General features: G+C 45.2%; 1 protein-coding gene across 2 annotated transcripts in view; it reads left to right on the top strand.

The window, feature by feature from the left end:
* The window catches only part of si:dkey-22o22.2 (neural-cadherin), a 123,294-nt gene that overhangs the window by 44,402 nt on the left and 60,416 nt on the right, over positions 1-18,476 (top strand). For both annotated transcript variants that reach the window (XM_029116048.2, XM_029116047.2), the window contains exons 2-4: positions 11,215-11,403; positions 16,069-16,294; positions 17,567-17,771. In XM_029116048.2, coding sequence (XP_028971881.2) covers positions 11,215-11,403; positions 16,069-16,294; positions 17,567-17,771 — 620 coding nt within the window. The remainder of the gene's footprint in view (positions 1-11,214; positions 11,404-16,068; positions 16,295-17,566; positions 17,772-18,476) is intronic.

Below are 18,476 nucleotides of genomic sequence, written 5' to 3'. Positions count from 1 at the left end.
GGTCCTTGGCATCCACCCTTTATTACATGTTTGGTGTTGAGTCAGAATCGTCTATTACGGCAGTCCATGTGGTGTGTAAAATATATTAAATACCTCAATCTGACTTAGTAAAAACACCAACAATAACCCTTACCATAAACTCACTCTGTAATGCCAAACCTTCACCTTATTCTAACCCTTATATCAGTACTGTCAGTATGGTCATCAACGTATGATACATTGAGGATTTTTGCAGCAAAACAACTGAGATGACCAAAGGAATGCTGCTTTTGTGGTCAACAGCACATTTATTTTTGATGTGTTCTTGGTGTAATTGTTTTTCACTGGAAGCTCCACTTTTGGCCAAGAGATTTTTGGCAAATAATATCCTGGTAGTTTGAATACAAGATTGCCCCCAGGGATCAGTGGACGATAAGCAACCTGTGGGTCTATCTATACAGTATGTAGAGTATAGAGATGGAGAATCTATATATGCAACAATAATATGGAAATTAAAGGTCAACAAATTGTATATAGTATAAACCAGTGGTTCTCGAGACCTCAGGACCCAGTGGTACTGTTGGTTTCATACTAGCCCAGTCATCTGGGATGAAGAGCTAGGATACCTGGTGAATGTAATTTACTACAAGTTAGAATAGAAAACTAGCATTACTCCTGATCTCCATGCCTGGAGTTGGGAATCTCTTCTTCATAGTGAGGACAGGGATGAAAAGAGGTAGAAGTAAAAAAAGCAGAAATAAAGCCAAGTAGAGAAAAAGAAAAAAAGAAAATAGAATGAAAGTGAGGACAATAATAAGAGATGAAAAAATATAGACCAACAGAATCAGAGTTTAAGAGTTTGAGGAGGAATGACAAGAATAAAAAATGACAAGATGTCAGAATGATGACTGGTAAAAGCTATAGAACAGCAAGCGAAACATCTAGTCATTCCAAAACAAGTACTAACTTGACCTTTCTGTAGACCTTTAAGTATTTTCTCTAATATTGTTTTCTCAAGCGGAGTGTTACGAAGCAACAGGATGTGGATAAAGACCCTGACATCTTCAAACTGAGTCCAACTTAAACAAAAAACAAAGTTTGTAAGCCAACTTACAACAATGAGGCATCAACCCGTCTTGCCTAAGCGATGTTTAGGTAAAACCCTGCTCTTCTATGATGAGGAAGCCAAAGTAAGGACTTTAGAAGATTCAAGCAGATTGGTTGAATATCTGCTCTATTGTTGTGTTCCTCTCCATAAATAGGGTCCAGTGGGGTGTTGAAAAGCTCTTTGGTGGGCTTAGCCCTTTCTCTAAAGAGCTTCTGGTGGCATTTTAGGCAAACAATAGAGCAAATCTGCCCCTTTGATCACTAGGCCTTGTCACTGCTGCTTAGGGACGTGTGTGTGTTTGTGTATGTGGGTGTATGTGTGTGATGTATGAACTAGAAAGATAATCCAGAAATTATCGACACTTACCAGACCAAACAGTTATCCCAGGACTTTTGCTGATATCGTTTATCATGATGAGTAGCCTATTCTAGAGAAATGTGTAGTTTGAAATTAAGCTAGTTTGCTAATATTGATTTCTGTTAATAGGATAGCTGATGGCGGCCACAATAAAAATACAAGTGATAATAATAAAAATAAAAACGAATTAAACTTTTATAGTACTTTTTATACAAGCGCTTCAAAAGCAAAAAAGCAAATAAACAATCTATCTTGACAGGTCAGCCAACTGAGGCCAAGTCTTTGAATGCTGCATCCTCTGAAGATGGAGAGGGTCAGGTCATGGCTGGAGGGGAGAGAGGTGGTCAGAGGATGGTAGATGATTGTGATGGAGTCTGATGATGATCTGCTTAGAAGGAAACAGCCTGTTCTTAAAGCCGCTGGACTTTTCTCTTCTTCCCTTCTGTGTTACACCCATTTGGGTGATCCTCAGCTGCTCTGGGTGCCAGAAATCTCATCAAACAAGTTCAGAATAGTACCCAGTTGTCCTCAATACAAGTCTGCCTCCTCAGCACTGCTACATCTCCTCTTCCTCTCATGCTTCAGGCAGTTCCTCAAAATAATGTGCTCAAAAGATCAGGAATTGGCAGCCAAATGAAAGAAGAAGCAACAATTGTGTCCAGATAGTCAGCTAGTGCTCTATAACTGGCCAGGCCAAACCATGACAACCTGTCAATCTGGAAGTGTGTGGCTCAGAAACATCAGATAAATGAATCAAAAGTTTGTTCTCATTAAGTACCAAAAACATATAGCACCCATTAATGTAATAAACCATCCGCTATAATATATATGTGTGTGCGCTTTGAGGGACGTGTTTGTGTGTAGTGCATTGGTGTGAGTTGTCAGCAGCTCTGCTCTATGTGTGTTAGTGTGCAGGATACATGTTCACACAGCCTCAGTCCTAGTGAAATGGTAATCGGGTCATTATGTGTATAGTTTGTAGGTCAGGTCTGGTCTTTGGTCTCCCATATTGTACCACCACTGAACACCCTTGTGTTGTCCATCAGGGCCGCATGCTTGAATAGATGGTCATTCACAAGCCCCTGTGTGTGTCTGTGGGAGCCCCTGTTTGTGTGGGCTGGCTCAGCAGGCTACATTGGTCTTAGGGATCTGATCCCAAAACTCCCATATGGAATCACTTGTGCGGAGAAACTGTCTTTCACCTGAATGGCAAATAGTTGGAGCCTTGCCTTTGCTGCGTCTCAGAACCCTGGAGTACACACACATATATACACACCCAAACACACCCAAACACACCCAAACACACGAAACGCACATAGACTTGCACCTAGAGACAGATTCACATTTATACACAACTCAGTAGTTTTCCCTTCTTTGTTGTTTATTCTTTGTTGTTCAGTAATTATGATGGCTGCCGATAACAGATCAGTTAACACACACACTTTCTGAGCGAGAGTCACACAAACACCCTCACTGCTTAACACAAATACACACTAAGAGTGAGACACAAACAAAGGTCAAAACAGCAGTACTAACTCTGTAAATAATGTTGTGCTCTGAATGTGGTCTAGCAGATGTTCTGGTCAGTCATATTGGTTTAGGAGATGTTCAGGCTCAGGAATGTTGTTTTAAATGTTCAAGATTGGGCATATTGATATAGGAGATGTTCAAGGTCATGTAGATTGGTCGTGCAGATGTTCAGATTCATATAGAAGATTTTTAGGTTCAGAGAGAATGTTTTAGGAGATGTTCAGTGTTACTGATATTTATTTAGCAGATGTTCAGGATCTATGAAGTGGATTTAGGAGATGGTGATATGTTCAGGGATGGTGATATTGGTTTAGAGGATGTTCAAGGTCAATAGTATTGGTCTAGCTGATCTTCAGGGTCAGTAGTATTGGTCTAGCTGATGTTCAAGGTCAGTAGTATTGGTCTAGCTGATGTTCAGGGTCAGTGGTATTGGTCTAGCTGATGTTCAAGGTCAGTGGTATTGGTCTAGCTGATGTTCAGGGTCAGTGGTATTGGTCTAGCTGATGTTCAGGGCCAGTGGTATTGATCTAGCTGATGTTCAGGGCCAGTAGTATTGGTCTAGCTGATGTTCAGGGCCAGTAGTATTGGTCTAGCTGATGTTCAGGGCCAGTGATATTGGTCTAGCTGATGTTCATGGTCAGTGGTATTGGTCTAGCTGATGTTCAGGGTCAGTGGTATTGGTCTAGCTGATGTTCAAGGTCAGTAGTATTGGTCTAGCTGATGTTCAGGGCCAGTGGTATTGGTCTAGCTGATGTTCAGGGCCAGTGGTATTGATCTAGCTGATGTTCAGGGCCAGTGGTATTGGTCTAACAGATGTTCAGTATTAGAGAGATTTCCTCCTATCTCCCTTCCTGCTTCACCAGAACTCTTTTCCCCTCTACATGTTCTCCCTGAACACTACCCCCCCACACCCACCCCCCTCAGATATGTTTGGGACAGACACCTCAGCTGCTCTGTAGTATGTCTCCTTAGGTGAAATGAGTTTGGAAATGACCCTTTCACTGCCCACAAACTCATATGTTCTCTCTGTCTCTCTCTCACACACACACACACACACTAGACTGGTCTGTGATCAGATATTCACACATAATGACCTTGACACTGACATAGTGGCATCACTCAACATGCCTATACTAAATTGTACTTATGTTGTTCACTTGTAGTTTGATGGTGGTTATATGGAAGCCGACACAATCTTTCGACAACTGAACACACAGACACACAGACCTCGCCTTTACTCCCTAATTACACTTACACGATTGTCAGTTTTTACAGAGAAATATCTTGACATAACACATCAATAACAAATGAGTTGCTACATTAAAATTTCACCATTTTATTTTTTAATGCCTGACAAAAATACACAGATATTCATAATTTAACTGACAGTTTCCATGTTTTAGATCACAATGTATTTTCTTTCACAGCCTCTGAGAGTCTGTGTTGAACCATTCTGACATGAAAACTCCAAACATCCAAAATATGTTGTTTTTTCTCAATTCAAGGGTCTGTTTTAGATGTAAACCTCTGTTGAATTATTGAGCTATTGTGGTGAGGGTAGAGAGAAAAGACAGAATGAGTGTTAGATGAGGGAAACCCTTCTGAGAGTCGTATCCTTTATCTCTCTGTCTTGCCCATTCCCTACCTGTTTCCCTTTTGTCTCTTTTCTCTTTTTACTCCCTCTATCCTCTATTGCTTTTGTCCCTTTTCTCCTTTCTCTAGCTCTCTTTTTTTCCCTTTATCCTCTATAATTCTTTCCCTCCCTCTTTTCTGTCTCCCTCTCTCTCTCTCCCTCCCTTTCTCTCTCTCTCCCTCCCTCCCTTTCTCTCTGTCTCCCTCCCTTTTTCTCTCTCTCTCCCTCCCTTTCTCTCTCTCTCCCTCCCTTTCTCGCTCTCTTCCTCCCTTTCTCTCTCTCTCTCCCTCCCTTTCTCTCTCTCTCCCTCCCTTTCTCTCTCTCTCTGAGCTCTGAGGTGACTTTGAAAGACTTGAGAACATAGACATTTTATAAAATGCAGTTTGGAATATTGAGCCTTGCATGGCTTTATCCACTCTTTCATGTTCTCTCCTTTCTTCTCTCGTTTTATCTTTTGCCGTAACTCTTGCAGAAGTAGTCTCTCATACTTCTCTCATGGCAGTTGAGATTACAGCAATTGTACCTCAGACTCACATCTACTCCCTCAAGAAGAGAATTCATGAACTGTTCAGTAGGTCTGACAACATTGAGTTAACCAAGGACATGTATTGTCTAGTTATCATTGCCCTTCACCCTGTAGGGACTTCAATGTATAGACCTACTGTATGAGGGTCTCTTAGGGAGCATTTGGCTGTAGAAAGTAGAAATAGTAGCAGTAGTAGTAGTTTATGTGTGTGTGTATATATGCTTGCACGTAAGCCACAAGTTGTTATATCATACCTCAGTCAGGCTTCGGCCTTTGACTCCATTTCCCATATTGCCCTTCTCCAATCCTGCCTGACAGACCTTCTCACACAGCATGGAGATTAGAGACCAGATAAATAAATCCAACAGTTTTCTCCACTCTACCATCAAAGACCGAGAGCTTCTCTTTTCACTCCGGCTCTGGCTCCCTGCAGCCTCTTCACTCCTCTGGAGCGATTGATTCCATTCCTACGAGTCCTTTGGAAAACCCTTGGATCCAGCTTATCCACCAGGATTGTGCCTTCTATCAGGGTCGAAGTCAGCCGCATATCGACCTGGGAGAGTTCAGACGATCCCAGTGTCCTCGGTGGGAGTCAGTAATCTGTACTCCAAAGTGAGGATGAGAGGTGCTTGCTTTGGAGGCTGTTAAGGGAATGTTCTGAACCAAATCCCACCTCCACACTGTACCTGTCCCCACTGGCTGCTGAATGGAGGACAGGAGGACACACTGTACACAGGACACGGGGGTTGATGTAAACGGTACCTGTAGAGGCTTCTGGTTTGATGGCTCTGGCGTCCAGTGTCACACGCTGCCCTCCATGACGTCTGGTGAGGAGTCGTAGCTGTGGCTGCCTTAGTGACCCAGCGATGCCAGTTGGAGAGAGGCAACATTCCCACTAAGTCATCCATCAGCTTACTCCAACAAAGCCAATGCAGAGAAGCCACTCTGAGAGACATCCACAGTGCGTCTCTGCAACCCCCCCCCCCCCCCCCCCCCCCCCCCACAGTGTCGACACCGTACAAACACCTTTTAGAAAGAGGAGTGTGTTCTGAAGGGGTCTGGGTGAACACGGTGTAACCTCTGTCCCTTCGCCTCTTCTCCAGGCCCCCATGACATCAGACCACATGATGGCTGTAATTGAGTTTCCATGTTGTGTCGACTATGAGGATTCACTCACTCCCTCCACAGGGGGCGTCCAGGGGTCCACAAGTGGTGAAAGATGACATCTGTGGTCAGGCAGAGAATCGGGCAGCCTACGTGCTCTCATCCCAGGGAGACTGGCATGGCTTGGTGGTGGAAATGAGTGAGGATCTAATGTGTTGACTCAGTGCCGGGAGAGTTCAAGAGGAATAGGAAGCGTGTGGGGTCATCTGACAGAACTCTGTCATTCACAAGACATACTCCTGTCTTCCTCTATTCCCCCACTGTATTTGTTGCTGTCTGTCTATCTTGTATGTCTGTGCATGTGTCTGGTGGGGAGGGGTCCACACACAACTACACACACACATACACAACCTACACAAATACACGTACACACACACACACACACACACTCAGTGTTTTCATTTGGAAGGAGTGCCTTTCATTGCGCATTGGCACAACGGGAACATTAGACCAGACTCTGTGTTTGTCTGTTTCTGTGTCCGTCTGTCTGTGTGTGTCTGTCTCTTGGTCTGTCTGTCTGTCTCCTTGTCTGTCTGTGTCTGTCTGTCTCTGTGTCTGTCTGTCTCTATATCTGTCTGTCTCTGTGTCTGTCTGTCTCTGTCTGTCTGTGTCTGTCTGTGTCTGTCTGTCTGTGTCTGTCTGTCTGTGTCTGTCTGTGTCTGTCTGTGTCTGTCTGTGTCAAGTCTGTGTCTGTCTCTATATCTGTCTGTCTGTCTGTCTGTGTCAAGTCTGTGTCTGTCTCTATATATGTCTGTCTGTTGGTCTGTCTGTCTGTTGGTCTGTCTGTCTGTCTGTTTTTCCCTCTCTCTTTTCATCCCTCTCTCTCTACTATCTTCCCACCCATCTAGTTTGAAAAATGGTGCTTAATTAACTGTGCGCCTGCAGGACATTGTGTGTGTGGGGTGTGTGTGTGTGTGTGCGTGTGGTGTGTGTGTACGTGTGGTGTGTGTGTGGCGTGTGTGTGTGTGTATGTGTGTGTGGTGTGTGTATGTGTGGTGTGTATGTGTGTGTGTGGTGTGTGTGTATGTGTGTGTGTGGTGTGTGTATGTGTGTGTGTGGTGTGTGTGTGTGGTTTGTGTATGTGTGTGTGTGGTGTACATGTGTGCACACAGGGAGGAAAGTGGGCCAGTCTATAAGATCATTAATTAGGATGCATCACGCCTCAGTTCACTGGCTCCCAGTGAGCAGATGGGGAGCAGGGTTTCCAGCTCCAACAACAGAGGTGGTTTGTCCTCCTCCTCCTCCTTCTCCTCTGTGTATCTCTGTAGCTACCAATTGACCACAAAACTCCACCTCCGATTTAGTGACACTCCAGTTGAACCGACTATTGACTCAACAGATGATCCTCTAACTAGTCATATTTTAAGTGTAATTTCTCCCACAATAAAGCATGTTGAGTATCAAATGATTTCTTTCACAATTCAAAGATCGCTTTTTAGTTCTCCTTTTCCTCCCCAAATCTCTTTTCATCATCATCCCCACCTCATCCCCACCTCATCCTGTCCTCTGGAGGAATGCAGCACATGGTTTTAGATGAGACAAAAGCTCTTGATTAGAAAACGTAATTATAGCCCCCAAAATGCATGTCATCAGAAAAACTGTGAAATCTACATCATTGAGTAGTTAATCGTGCGTGAAAGGGAGGCTCTTTTTAGATTCCAAAAAAACGCTCTGACTCTCTCTCTCTTACACACACAAACACACACACACACATACACACACTCTGACTCTCATACATACACACAGTGTCAACTTTCGGCAAGGGCAGCAAGGACAAGTTGTTATGTGAGATGCTTGTGTGTGTGTTTAGATGTGTGTGTGCATTCAGAGGTCTGTGTGTGTGTGTGTGTGTTCAGATGCCACAGAGACTCGACCCGCTGTCACCAAGACCGGGCTCATGGGAACACCTGCGCTCCGTAAGTCACCAAGGCAACACATCCCACGTTGCCAGTCGCACCCCCCCATGTGACCTCCCCAGGGGTGTTATATGAATGAAAGGATGCATTTATGTGTGTGTGTTTTGGCTTAACAAATCCAATTAGGGAGAGACATCCTCACAAGGATAGGAAAATGTGAAAAACGTCCCTAATTCTGACCTTTCCTCGACGTCCAGTGTAGGGGTAGGTTTTTAGTGTCAAATTTACAATGAGGGCTTGTATTGGAATTTAGGTTACTGGTTTAGGCATTGCAGGTTAAGGCTTTGGTCCCTATAAGGATAGGATTACACATCTGTGTGCTTGTGTGTGTGTGTTTATGTGTGTGTGTGCACGTGTGCGTGTGTGTGTGCGTGTGTGTGATCCTAACCCCACGGTGTGACCCTCTGTTGACCCTCAGTAGTGGTCTCAGGTAATGTAACATCGATCCTTCTGATCTCTCTAGTTCCACGACAGCTGTTCCAGTGGCGTCATGTCTGTCCTGTCTGTGGGGGTCAGTAACCTGGGCTTCTGAATATCAGGTGGCTTGCCCTTCACTCTACTTGTGCTAATGGTATCGTTTGTGGCCTTGTGTAGCTCACTTGTCTCAGTTGGTTGTGTGTGGCACTTTTGTGGGTTCAATCCCCACATGGGGGCCAGTGTGAAAAGTATTAAACAATGTATGCACTCACTGTTATTTGCTGTGGCTAAGAGTGTCTGCTAAATGATGTAGGAACAGTTGAGCTCCAAGTCTATGCCCTGTGTCACTACTTCATGGAGATCGGAAAGAACCCCCCCCCTCCTTCATGACAGCCTTTAATTGAAGGCCTGATACATTTTGGGAGGCTGTTTTTAGACACAACACTGTCATGACACAAATTGGGCCCCACTCGCATGCGTGTGGATGTCAGGCACATAAAGACCACTTGAATGCAATCCTATAGTGGCTCTGTCAACACCGGTCTCTCAATAGACTGCTCCTGAATGCATGATTCACTGTATATCAAACCAAGGGGAAGACTAAACTAAAAAAGAAGTGCTCAGGAAACAAACACAATTTTCTCCTTTTATTCCTGTTTTTGCATAATAATCCGTGACATCGTCTATATTGATATGCAAATGAGGAGGCAGCTTTGGGTGGATTCAGATGAGCCACACTGCGCTATTTATATGTGGGCAGTGTTTCGCAGCTTGGGCGATTTCGCCCAGTTACTATCGGAGCTTACGAGGATTAGAAACAGTGTGGAGCGGCCTCGTCTGGTTCTGACCGATTTGACCACTTGATCCACTTAGAACCCTGATGAGGTGGATCTGTTGGATGTATTTTGTATCTGCTAGTTTGGTAAAGAAAATAGAGCCAGTGGCATGGCTGAATGGCCAAGACACTAGAGAGACACAACAGAGAATCTACCAAATTCATCTCTCAGATGTAATAATAATTTCATGTAGAGGCTGTGATCATTTTACTGGTTTTTACCAATATTTCATATAGTGGCTGTGATTATTCTACTGGTTTTGACACCAGTAGTTTATGTAGAGGCTGTGTTCGTTCTACTGGTTTTGACACCAGTAGTTTATGTAGAGGCTGTGTTCGTTCTACTGGTTTTGACACCAGTAGTTTATGTAAAGGCTGTGACCATTCTACTGGTTTTGACACCAGTAGTTTATGTAGAGGCTGTGTTCGTTCTACTGGTTTTGACACCAGTAGTTTATGTAGAGGCTGTGATCATTCCAATGGTTTTGACACCAGTAGTTCATGTTGTGGTTACATGGCATGTTTACTAGTGTGTACTGAGTTGCTTGGCTCAGGGCCCACAGTATGGCTGTCATTATCATCATTATGATGAGTCATTCATAGACAGCCAACCGGTGTATAAAAACACCAGCACCATACAGCCAAAACTTCCCTGAATTAAAATAGAAATACAAGAATCTAGGCGCCTTGTACTGACAGACCAGTCTTTCTCTCTCCCTCCACTTCTCTTTCTCCACTTCTCGTCCTCCTTCTCTGTTCATCCCCCTTCTCCTTGTCTAATCTGTCTCCCTCTCTCTCTTAGTCCTGGCTGACAGGCTTCCAAAAGGACCAAGTATAAAAAGGCAGGAAGGAGGTAGAGACATTTCCTCTTCCCTGTCTTCTTCTATGCATCCCTCAGATGTGAAGGTTCCTCTTATTTGCTGTTGTTTTCCTATCACACCAGACGTGGCAAACAAGAAGACACACAAGAATGCAGACAAAACAAACCCAAAACTAGACAACAGGCAGGCACAACACTCAGCGGCAGATATGTCTGTTTGACTGGAGTCAAGTCCCCTTCTTGGTTGTGCTGTGTCTTTTCTGATCTTCTGAAGGTCTTTTGAGTGCGTTTGTTTGCTTTCCCCCTCCCTACCCTCCTCTACCTCACTCTTTCTCTCTCTCGATCTCTCTCTCCATCTCTCTCCATCTCTCTCTGTCTCTTCCTCAGTGTGCCATCACAAAGTGTGTTTTATGAAAAACATGCTCAGGTGAAACGCAATAGAAAGACAGGCTGATGGGTTTCTAAAGAGAAAGTCATTATTTTCTCTGACTGTTGAGAGGCCTTGGGCGAAGTGACAGAGTCTCATACAGCAAATGGCTGCTGGCAAGTAAACAGCCAGGAGGGATCAGGAAGCCTATCAGCCGTGTTGCATGTTACCATTTGTCTCTACCCAGAGTCTCCCAGGTGCTGAGGGGTTGCACTGAGAATTGGATTTCAAGAGGCGAATAAGATGGAGATCAGATGAGTCACGGATTGCAAACATGTTGAGAAGGAGAGACGGATGGTTTGAAAAAGTCCAAGCCCAGAGATGGCACAGGCATAGTCTTTTGCTGGAGAATTCCACCCAAAATTATCACCATCAGAGAAGGAGTGAGGGCGTCGCCTGCGTTTCATACTGACGACCTGACAACCATGTCCCCATGTCTGCATCAGCCGTTACCGCTGACTGTTGACCTTGACCCTGGGTCACCTCCGTCTTGTGTGTTTAGGTGATGAGTGGTACCGGTGCCGGCTGACCCTGACCGTGCCCACCTTGGCAGACCTGCAGTGGGACATGTTTCCACAGCCTTACCTGGGCGCAGTGGGACCGGACGCTACAGCTGGCTCTGTGGTCTACCGCCTTACTGCCCGCCAACGAGACGGAACCATAGGAAATGCCCACTTCCTGTTACTGGACGGTGAGTCACACAACGCCTGGACCCCCATTTTTTTAAATGAAGTGTGTGTTAGAGTGTTTGTACTGTTCATTTGTTTTTGGATCCTCATTCGCTTCCGCCAACGCAGCAGCTATTCTTCCTGGAGTCCACGCAACACATGGACAAAAACTCATTGAGCGGGTATGATAGGTGGAGTAGGTTAAACGGGAACAGGTACGTGTGTCCGTGCGTGTGTGTGTATGTGTGTGTCCCTTCACAACCCTTGTTGCGCCACGAGAGGTGATGTTATTTATGAGTTAATCCTTCTAGTTTTGCAGTTGACTAAGTAATTGAGTACTTTGGTCCCCATAGGGATAGTAGAAACAACCTGTGGATGGGTGTGTGTCCATGTTGTCGGAGTAAACAAACATCTTGCAAAAATCTATAAATTCTGTCAGTGCATGAGACAGAACAGCAAATTAGCATGAGCATCCCTCTACCGCTAAGTGCTAACACGGCTAACACGCAGACGTACAGAAAAAGACCTGGCTCTGACAGCAGTAATTATCACCAACATCTGGCACAGTCTGCCGCCTCTCTGTATATTGATTTTGTTTTTGTTTATTTGCTTTTTTTATGGTGTTGTGTTGAATTTCAATTACGGTCGGGGAAGGGGGGGGGGGGGGGACTGTGAAGAGAGACGGGGAAGAGAGAGTGGGAAGAGAGAGGGGGGAGAGAGAGGGGGGAGAGAGGAGGAAGAGGGAGGGGGAAGCGGGGAAGAGGGGTACACGTGTTAGCAGAACACAGTCTAATTACTCCCTGGGGCTTTCAAGGCTCCTAGATTTAGAATCCAGAATGTTTTGGGAGAGGATGGATGTGAAGTTAGATAGGTTGGACTCCCTACAAGGCTTTATTTCAGTAAGGAAATACAGATGAAATGGCCCAACATACCTGTGACAGGGGAAATGTGATTCAATTGATTTCTTAAATTAACATGGCTTCAGATTTATAAAATATGTGTAGTTTTATTTTGGGATTTAATTTTAAACTGGCAGAAATCCCCCACCAGAAGAGCTTACTGATGAAGTAAATAAAGGTTTTCAGTTTCAATGATGCTCAGGTGTTGATTTGACAGGAATGTTGCAAGAATCCATAAACAGATCCAGATGTGTTTTTGAAGTGAGTGACAGGTTGATGCCGCTGTAATTAGTTAAATATTCTGGTAGAGTGCCCTCTTCATATCTGTCGCCTCGCTTCCTCCCTCACCCCTCTATCGCTTCCTCCCTCACCCCTCTATCGCTTCCTCCCTCACCCCTCTATATCTTCCTCCCTCACCCCTCTATCTCTTCCTCCCTTACCCCTCTATCGCTTCCTCCCTCACCCCTCTATCTCTTCCTCCCTCACCCCTCTATCTCTTCCTCCCTCACCCCTCTATCGCTTCCTCCCTCACCCCTCTATCGCTTCCTCCCTCACCCTTCTATCTCTTCCTCCCTCACCCCTCTATATCTTCCTCCCTCACCCCTCTATCTCTTCCTCCCTCACCCCTCTATCGCTTCCTCCCTCACCCCTCTATCTCTTCCTCCCTCACCCCTCTATCGCTTCCTCCCTCACCCCTCTATCGCTTCCTCCCTCACCCCTCTATATCTTCCTCCCTCACCCCTCTATCTCTTCCTCCCTTACCCGTCTATCGCTTCCTCCCTCACCCCTCTATCTCTTCCTCCCTCACCCCTCTATCGCTTCCTCCCTCACCCCTCTATCTTTTCCTCCCTCACCCCTCTATCTCTTCCTCCCTCACCCCTCTATCTCTTCCTCCCTCCTCTTTCTCTTCTTCTCTCCCTCCTCTTTATCTTCTGCCCTCCTCTTCTCTATCTCTTTCTCGTACCCTCTGTCTTCTCTCTCTTTCGCCTCGATTTCTTTCTCTGTCTCTTCCCTTCCTCCTCCTGCCCAGGGGGACATGAATTAAGATGACCCTGTATTCCTGCTCTCCTCAGAGAAAGATCAGAGGCTGGATGTTAACCCAATAAAGCACACACACAAAGTCTCAGCTGGCAAAAGCATTCTCTGCTCCCATCTATATACACAAACAAACACACACACACACACACACACACACACACCAGCTCCCCTAAACCAAGAAATCAGCACTTAATGTATATCCTGCCCAGCTGTCTGCTACATGACATCTACCACACTGGTCCTTAAGATACTGGTCCGGGCAGGGTGTGTTCAGGTGGGAAAACACAAAATAATTTTGATTTGGGCATCATCGTACCTTCCAGAAAACCTTTCAGTCACTTAAAAGAACCATGTGTGTTGTACAGTGGGGAGAACAAGTATTTGATACACTGCCGATTTTGCAGGTTTTCCTACTTACAAAGCATGTAGAGGTCTGTCATTTTTATCATAGGTACACTTCAACTGTGAGAAACGGAATCTAAAAAACAAATCCAGAAAATCACATTGTATGATTTTTAAATAATGAATTAGCATTTTATTGCATGACATAAGTATTTGATCACCTACCAACCAGTAAGAATTCCGGCTCTCACAGACCTGTTAGTTTTTCTTTAAGAAGCCCTCCTGTTCTCCACTCATTACCTGTATTAACTACACCTGTTTGAACTCATTACCTGTATAAAAGACACCTGTCCACACACTCAATCAAACAGACTCCAAACTCTCCACAATGGTCAAGACCAGAGAGCTGTGTAAGGATATCAGGGATACAATTGTAGACCTGCACAAGGCTGGGATGGGCTACAGGACAATAGGCAAGCAGCTTGGCGAGAAGGCAACAACTGTTGCCGCAATTATTAGAAAATGGAAGTAGTTCAAGATGACGGTCAATCTCCATCGGTCTGGTGCTCCATGCAAGATCTCACCTCGTGGGGCATCAATGATCATGAGGAAGGTGAGGGATCAGCCCAGAACTACATGGCAGGACCTGGTCAATGACCTGAAGAACGCTGGGATCACAGTCTCAAAGAAAACCATTAGTAACACACTACACCGTCATGGATTAAAATCCTTCAGTGCACACAAGGTCCCGCTGCTCCAGCCAGCGCATGTCCAGACCCGTCTGAAGTTTGCCAATGACCATCTGGATGATCCAGAGGAGGAATGGGAGAAGATCATGTGGTCTGATGAGACAAAAATAGAGCTTTTTGGTCTTAACTCCACTCGCCGTGTTTGGAGGAAGAAGAAGGATGAGTACAACCCCAAGAACACCATCCCAACCGTGAAGCATGGAGGTGGAAACATCATTCTTTGGGGATGCTTTTCTGCAAAGGGGACAGGACGACTGCACCGCATTGAGGGGAGGATGGATGGGGCCATGTATTGCGAGATCTTGGCCACAACCTCCTTCCCTCAGTAAGAGCATTGAAGATGGGTCCTAGCTGGGTCTTCCAGCATCACAACGACCTGAAACACACAACCAGGGCAACTAAGGAGTGGCTCCGTAAGAAGCATCTAAAGGTCCTGGAGTGGCCAAGCCAGTCTCCAGACCTGAACCCAATAGAAAATCTTTGGAGGGAGCTGAAAGTCCGTATTGCCCAGCGACAGCCCCGAAACCTGAAGGATCTTGAGATGGTCTGTACGGAGGAGTGGGCCTAAATCCCTGCTGCAGTGTGTGCATACCTGGGCAAGAACTACAGGAAACATATGATCTCTGTAATTGCAAACAAAGGTTTCTGTACCAAATATTAAGATCTGCTTCTCTGATGTATCAAATACTTATGTCATGCAATAAAATGTTAATTAATCACTTAAAAATTGTGATTTTCTTCACTCACAGTTGAAGAGTACCTATGATAAAAATTACAGACTTATACATGCTTTGTAAGTGGTAAAACCTGCAGAATCGGCAGTGTATCAAATACTTGTTCTCCCCACTGTACATGTTGTTTATTTCTCCTGTCACTTGGTAGAACCATGTGTGTCTTAGTGTTTATACATGTTGTTTATTTCTCCTGTCACTTGGTAGAACCATGTGTGTCTTAGTGTTTATACATGTTGTTTATTTCTCCTGTCACTTGGTAGAACCATGTGTGTCTTAGTGTTTATACATGTTGTTTATTTCTCCTGTCACTTGGTAGAACCATGTGTGTCTGTGTGTTTATACATGTTGTTTATTTCTCCTGTCACTTGGTAGAACCATGTGTGTCTTAGTGTTTATACATGTTATTTATTTCTCCTGTCACTTGGTAGAACCATGTGTGTCTTAGTGTTTATACATGTTATTTATTTCTCCTGTCACTTGGTAGAACCATGTGTGTCTTAGTGTTTATACATGTTGTTTATTTCTCCTGTCACTTGGTAGAACAATGTGTGTCTTAGTGTTTATACATGTTGTTTATTTCTCCTGTCACTTGGTAGAACCATGTGTGTCTTAGTGTTTATACATGTTATTTATTTCTCCTGTCACTTGGTAGAACCATGTGTGTCTTAGTGTTTATACATGTTATTTATTTCTCCTGTCACTTGGTAGAACCATGTGAGTCTGTGTGTTTATACATGTTGTTTATTTCTCCTGTCACTTGGTAGAACCATGTGTGTCTTAGTGTTTATACATGTTGTTTATTTCTCCTGTCACTTGGTAGAACCATGTGTGTCTAAGTGTTTATACATGTTGTTTATTTATCTCGTCACTTGGTAGAACCATGTGTGTCTGTGTTTATACATTTTGTTTATTTCACCTGTCACCAGGTGGTGAGGAGTCGTTTGAGGTGGACCGCAGTTCAGGGGAGGTCAGGACAACAGGGCGACCCCTGACCCCAAGCAGGGAGTACATGCTGAGGGTGCAGGCGGTGGACGCGCAGGGCAGGAAGGGTCCCCCTGCAACTGTAGCTATCCTGGCAGGGTTCCGCCCCCCGCAGTTCACCAACACCTCCTATACCCTGAGTGTCCCAGAAAACACGGCGGTTGGGCAAGCGTGAGTACCCCCAGAGTCTGGACAGATGGAAAAATCCCAAATGACACACTAAGCCTGTGTTACGCGCCACCTCAACCAGATTTGATCAGAGCAAGAGAGGGCAGAACATAGGGAGCACGCTGTGATTAAAATCCATGACAAAGATGAATGAAATAAGGCCAGGAACACATGTATGTTTGGAACAGGAAGGGAAGGGGTGTATTAGACTGTGATTTCCACAGTGGGGGAGGTGGAAAGACAGCATGACTGAACCAATTAATGTGCCTGTGTTCTGCCCATACGTGTATTTTTTTGCCAGTGTTTTGTGTTTGTTTTAGTGTGTGTGTTTGTGTGTGTTTGTGTCGCCTGCCTCTGCTGCTCATTAGAGGGGAAACCAAAGGACTGTGAGAACGTGGCTGATTCCTCTGCATTACATGTCATGTGTTGCATGAAGAGATGTGCCCCCAGGAACAACAGAGGAGACTGGGGAGAGGGGGAGGAGACAGGGGTGGGGGTGTGTGTTGCTGGAATGAGGGGTTGAGGGTTGGGGGGGGGGTTTGTGGAGGTGGGGGTAAAGGGGACGCAGATGCATCATTTTTGTCCCGAGGCTGTGAATTTGAAAGTGTGGCAAATTCAAATATTTATTAAAAGAAACTTCTGGATAAACATGAAGGGCAAAGTGTGTGTGTGAACCTGCCCCCTTAGGGCTCTGTTGACTGGCGCTCAGCACAATGTATTCATCTCCTGCCCACCCTCTGTGGGTGTATGTGTTCGCATGCATGCCTGAGTATGTGTGTGTGTCAATGTGCGTTTCAGTGTGTGTGTCAGTGGGTTTCAGTGGGTTTGCAATGTATGCACAATTTGTGCATGCGGAAAATGATTAAGTAGGGATGAAGCATGTTTGTGATCATTTCTTAATCTACTAAACCACTAAATAAAGATGCTTAGGACCAAATGAGTGATGATATCAGAATTAGTTCCCTCCTGCTGGAGTGAGAGCAAGAATACTGCCTTATTTCATTTAACATTCAGTCAGTGGTTTAGAAAAATAATGTCTCCACATCCTAACATCCTGTTTTAGGATGTCACACCTCTTCTAATGTTTCCTTTTGACATCACATTCTATCTAACGTCTTCCTATGGCATCACATCCTGTCTAATGTGTCTCTCACTGACATAACCTACTGTCCAAGGTGTCTTCTAATGACATCACACCCGGCTCTAATCGTGTGTCCTGGTGACATAACATCCTGACCAGTGTCTCTCCTAACGTCATCACATCCTGCCCTGCAGGGTGGCAATGGTGCAGGCCATTTCCTTCCAGAAGAAGAGTCTGTCTTACATGCTGCTGGTGAACCCTGGCAACCTGTTTAGTGTCAACCAGGAGACTGGAGCCCTCAGCCTCACGCGGCCCGTCGACTTTGAGAGTGGCCACACACTCCACACACTGCAGGTCAGGGCGTCTGAGCCAGACACAGGCCTCAGCGGTGTAACAGAGGTACGCACTGGCTCATACACACACAGCACACAGACACACACATAAACACATTAGATCTAGGTTCAAATACTTATGGGTATATCAAATTATCAGTTATTTCTGTGTTTTTCTGAATAATTCTCGCTTTTATATGAGTATTTGAAAAGTCTACCAAATTGTATTTGATTTTTTTTTTATGTTTAATTACTAATGCCACTGTCCTGCTCCTCAGTCATGTCCCACTGTCCTGCTCCTCAGTCATGTCCCACTATACTGCTCCTCAGTTGTGTCCCACTGTCCTGCTCCTCAGTTGTGTCCCACTGTCCTGCTCCTCAGTCATGTCCCACTATACTGCTCCTCAGTTGTGTCCCACTGTCCTGCTCCTCAGTTGTGTCCCACTGTCCTGCTCCTCAGTCGTGTCCCACTATACTGCTCCTCAGTCATGTCCCACTATACTGCTCCACAGTCATGTCCCACTATACTGCTCCTCAGTCATGTCCCACTATACTGCTCCTCAGTCGTGTCCCCCTGTCCTGCTCCTCAGTCATGTCCCACTGTCCTGCTCCTCAATCATGTCCCACTACACTGCTCCTCAGTCATGTCCCACTACCCTGCTCCTCAGTCGTGTCCCACTGACCTGCTCCTCAGTCGTGTCCCCCTGTCCTGCTCCTCAATCATGTCCCACTGTCCTGCTCCTCAGTCGTGTCCCACTGACCTGCTCCTCAG

This window comes from Esox lucius, chromosome 20 (assembly GCF_011004845.1).
Source record: "Esox lucius isolate fEsoLuc1 chromosome 20, fEsoLuc1.pri, whole genome shotgun sequence".
In the NCBI taxonomy this organism is placed as follows: Eukaryota; Metazoa; Chordata; class Actinopteri; order Esociformes; family Esocidae; genus Esox; species Esox lucius.
Note: the sequence above shows the minus strand (reverse complement) of the source record. Positions and strands in the feature narration are given on the sequence as shown.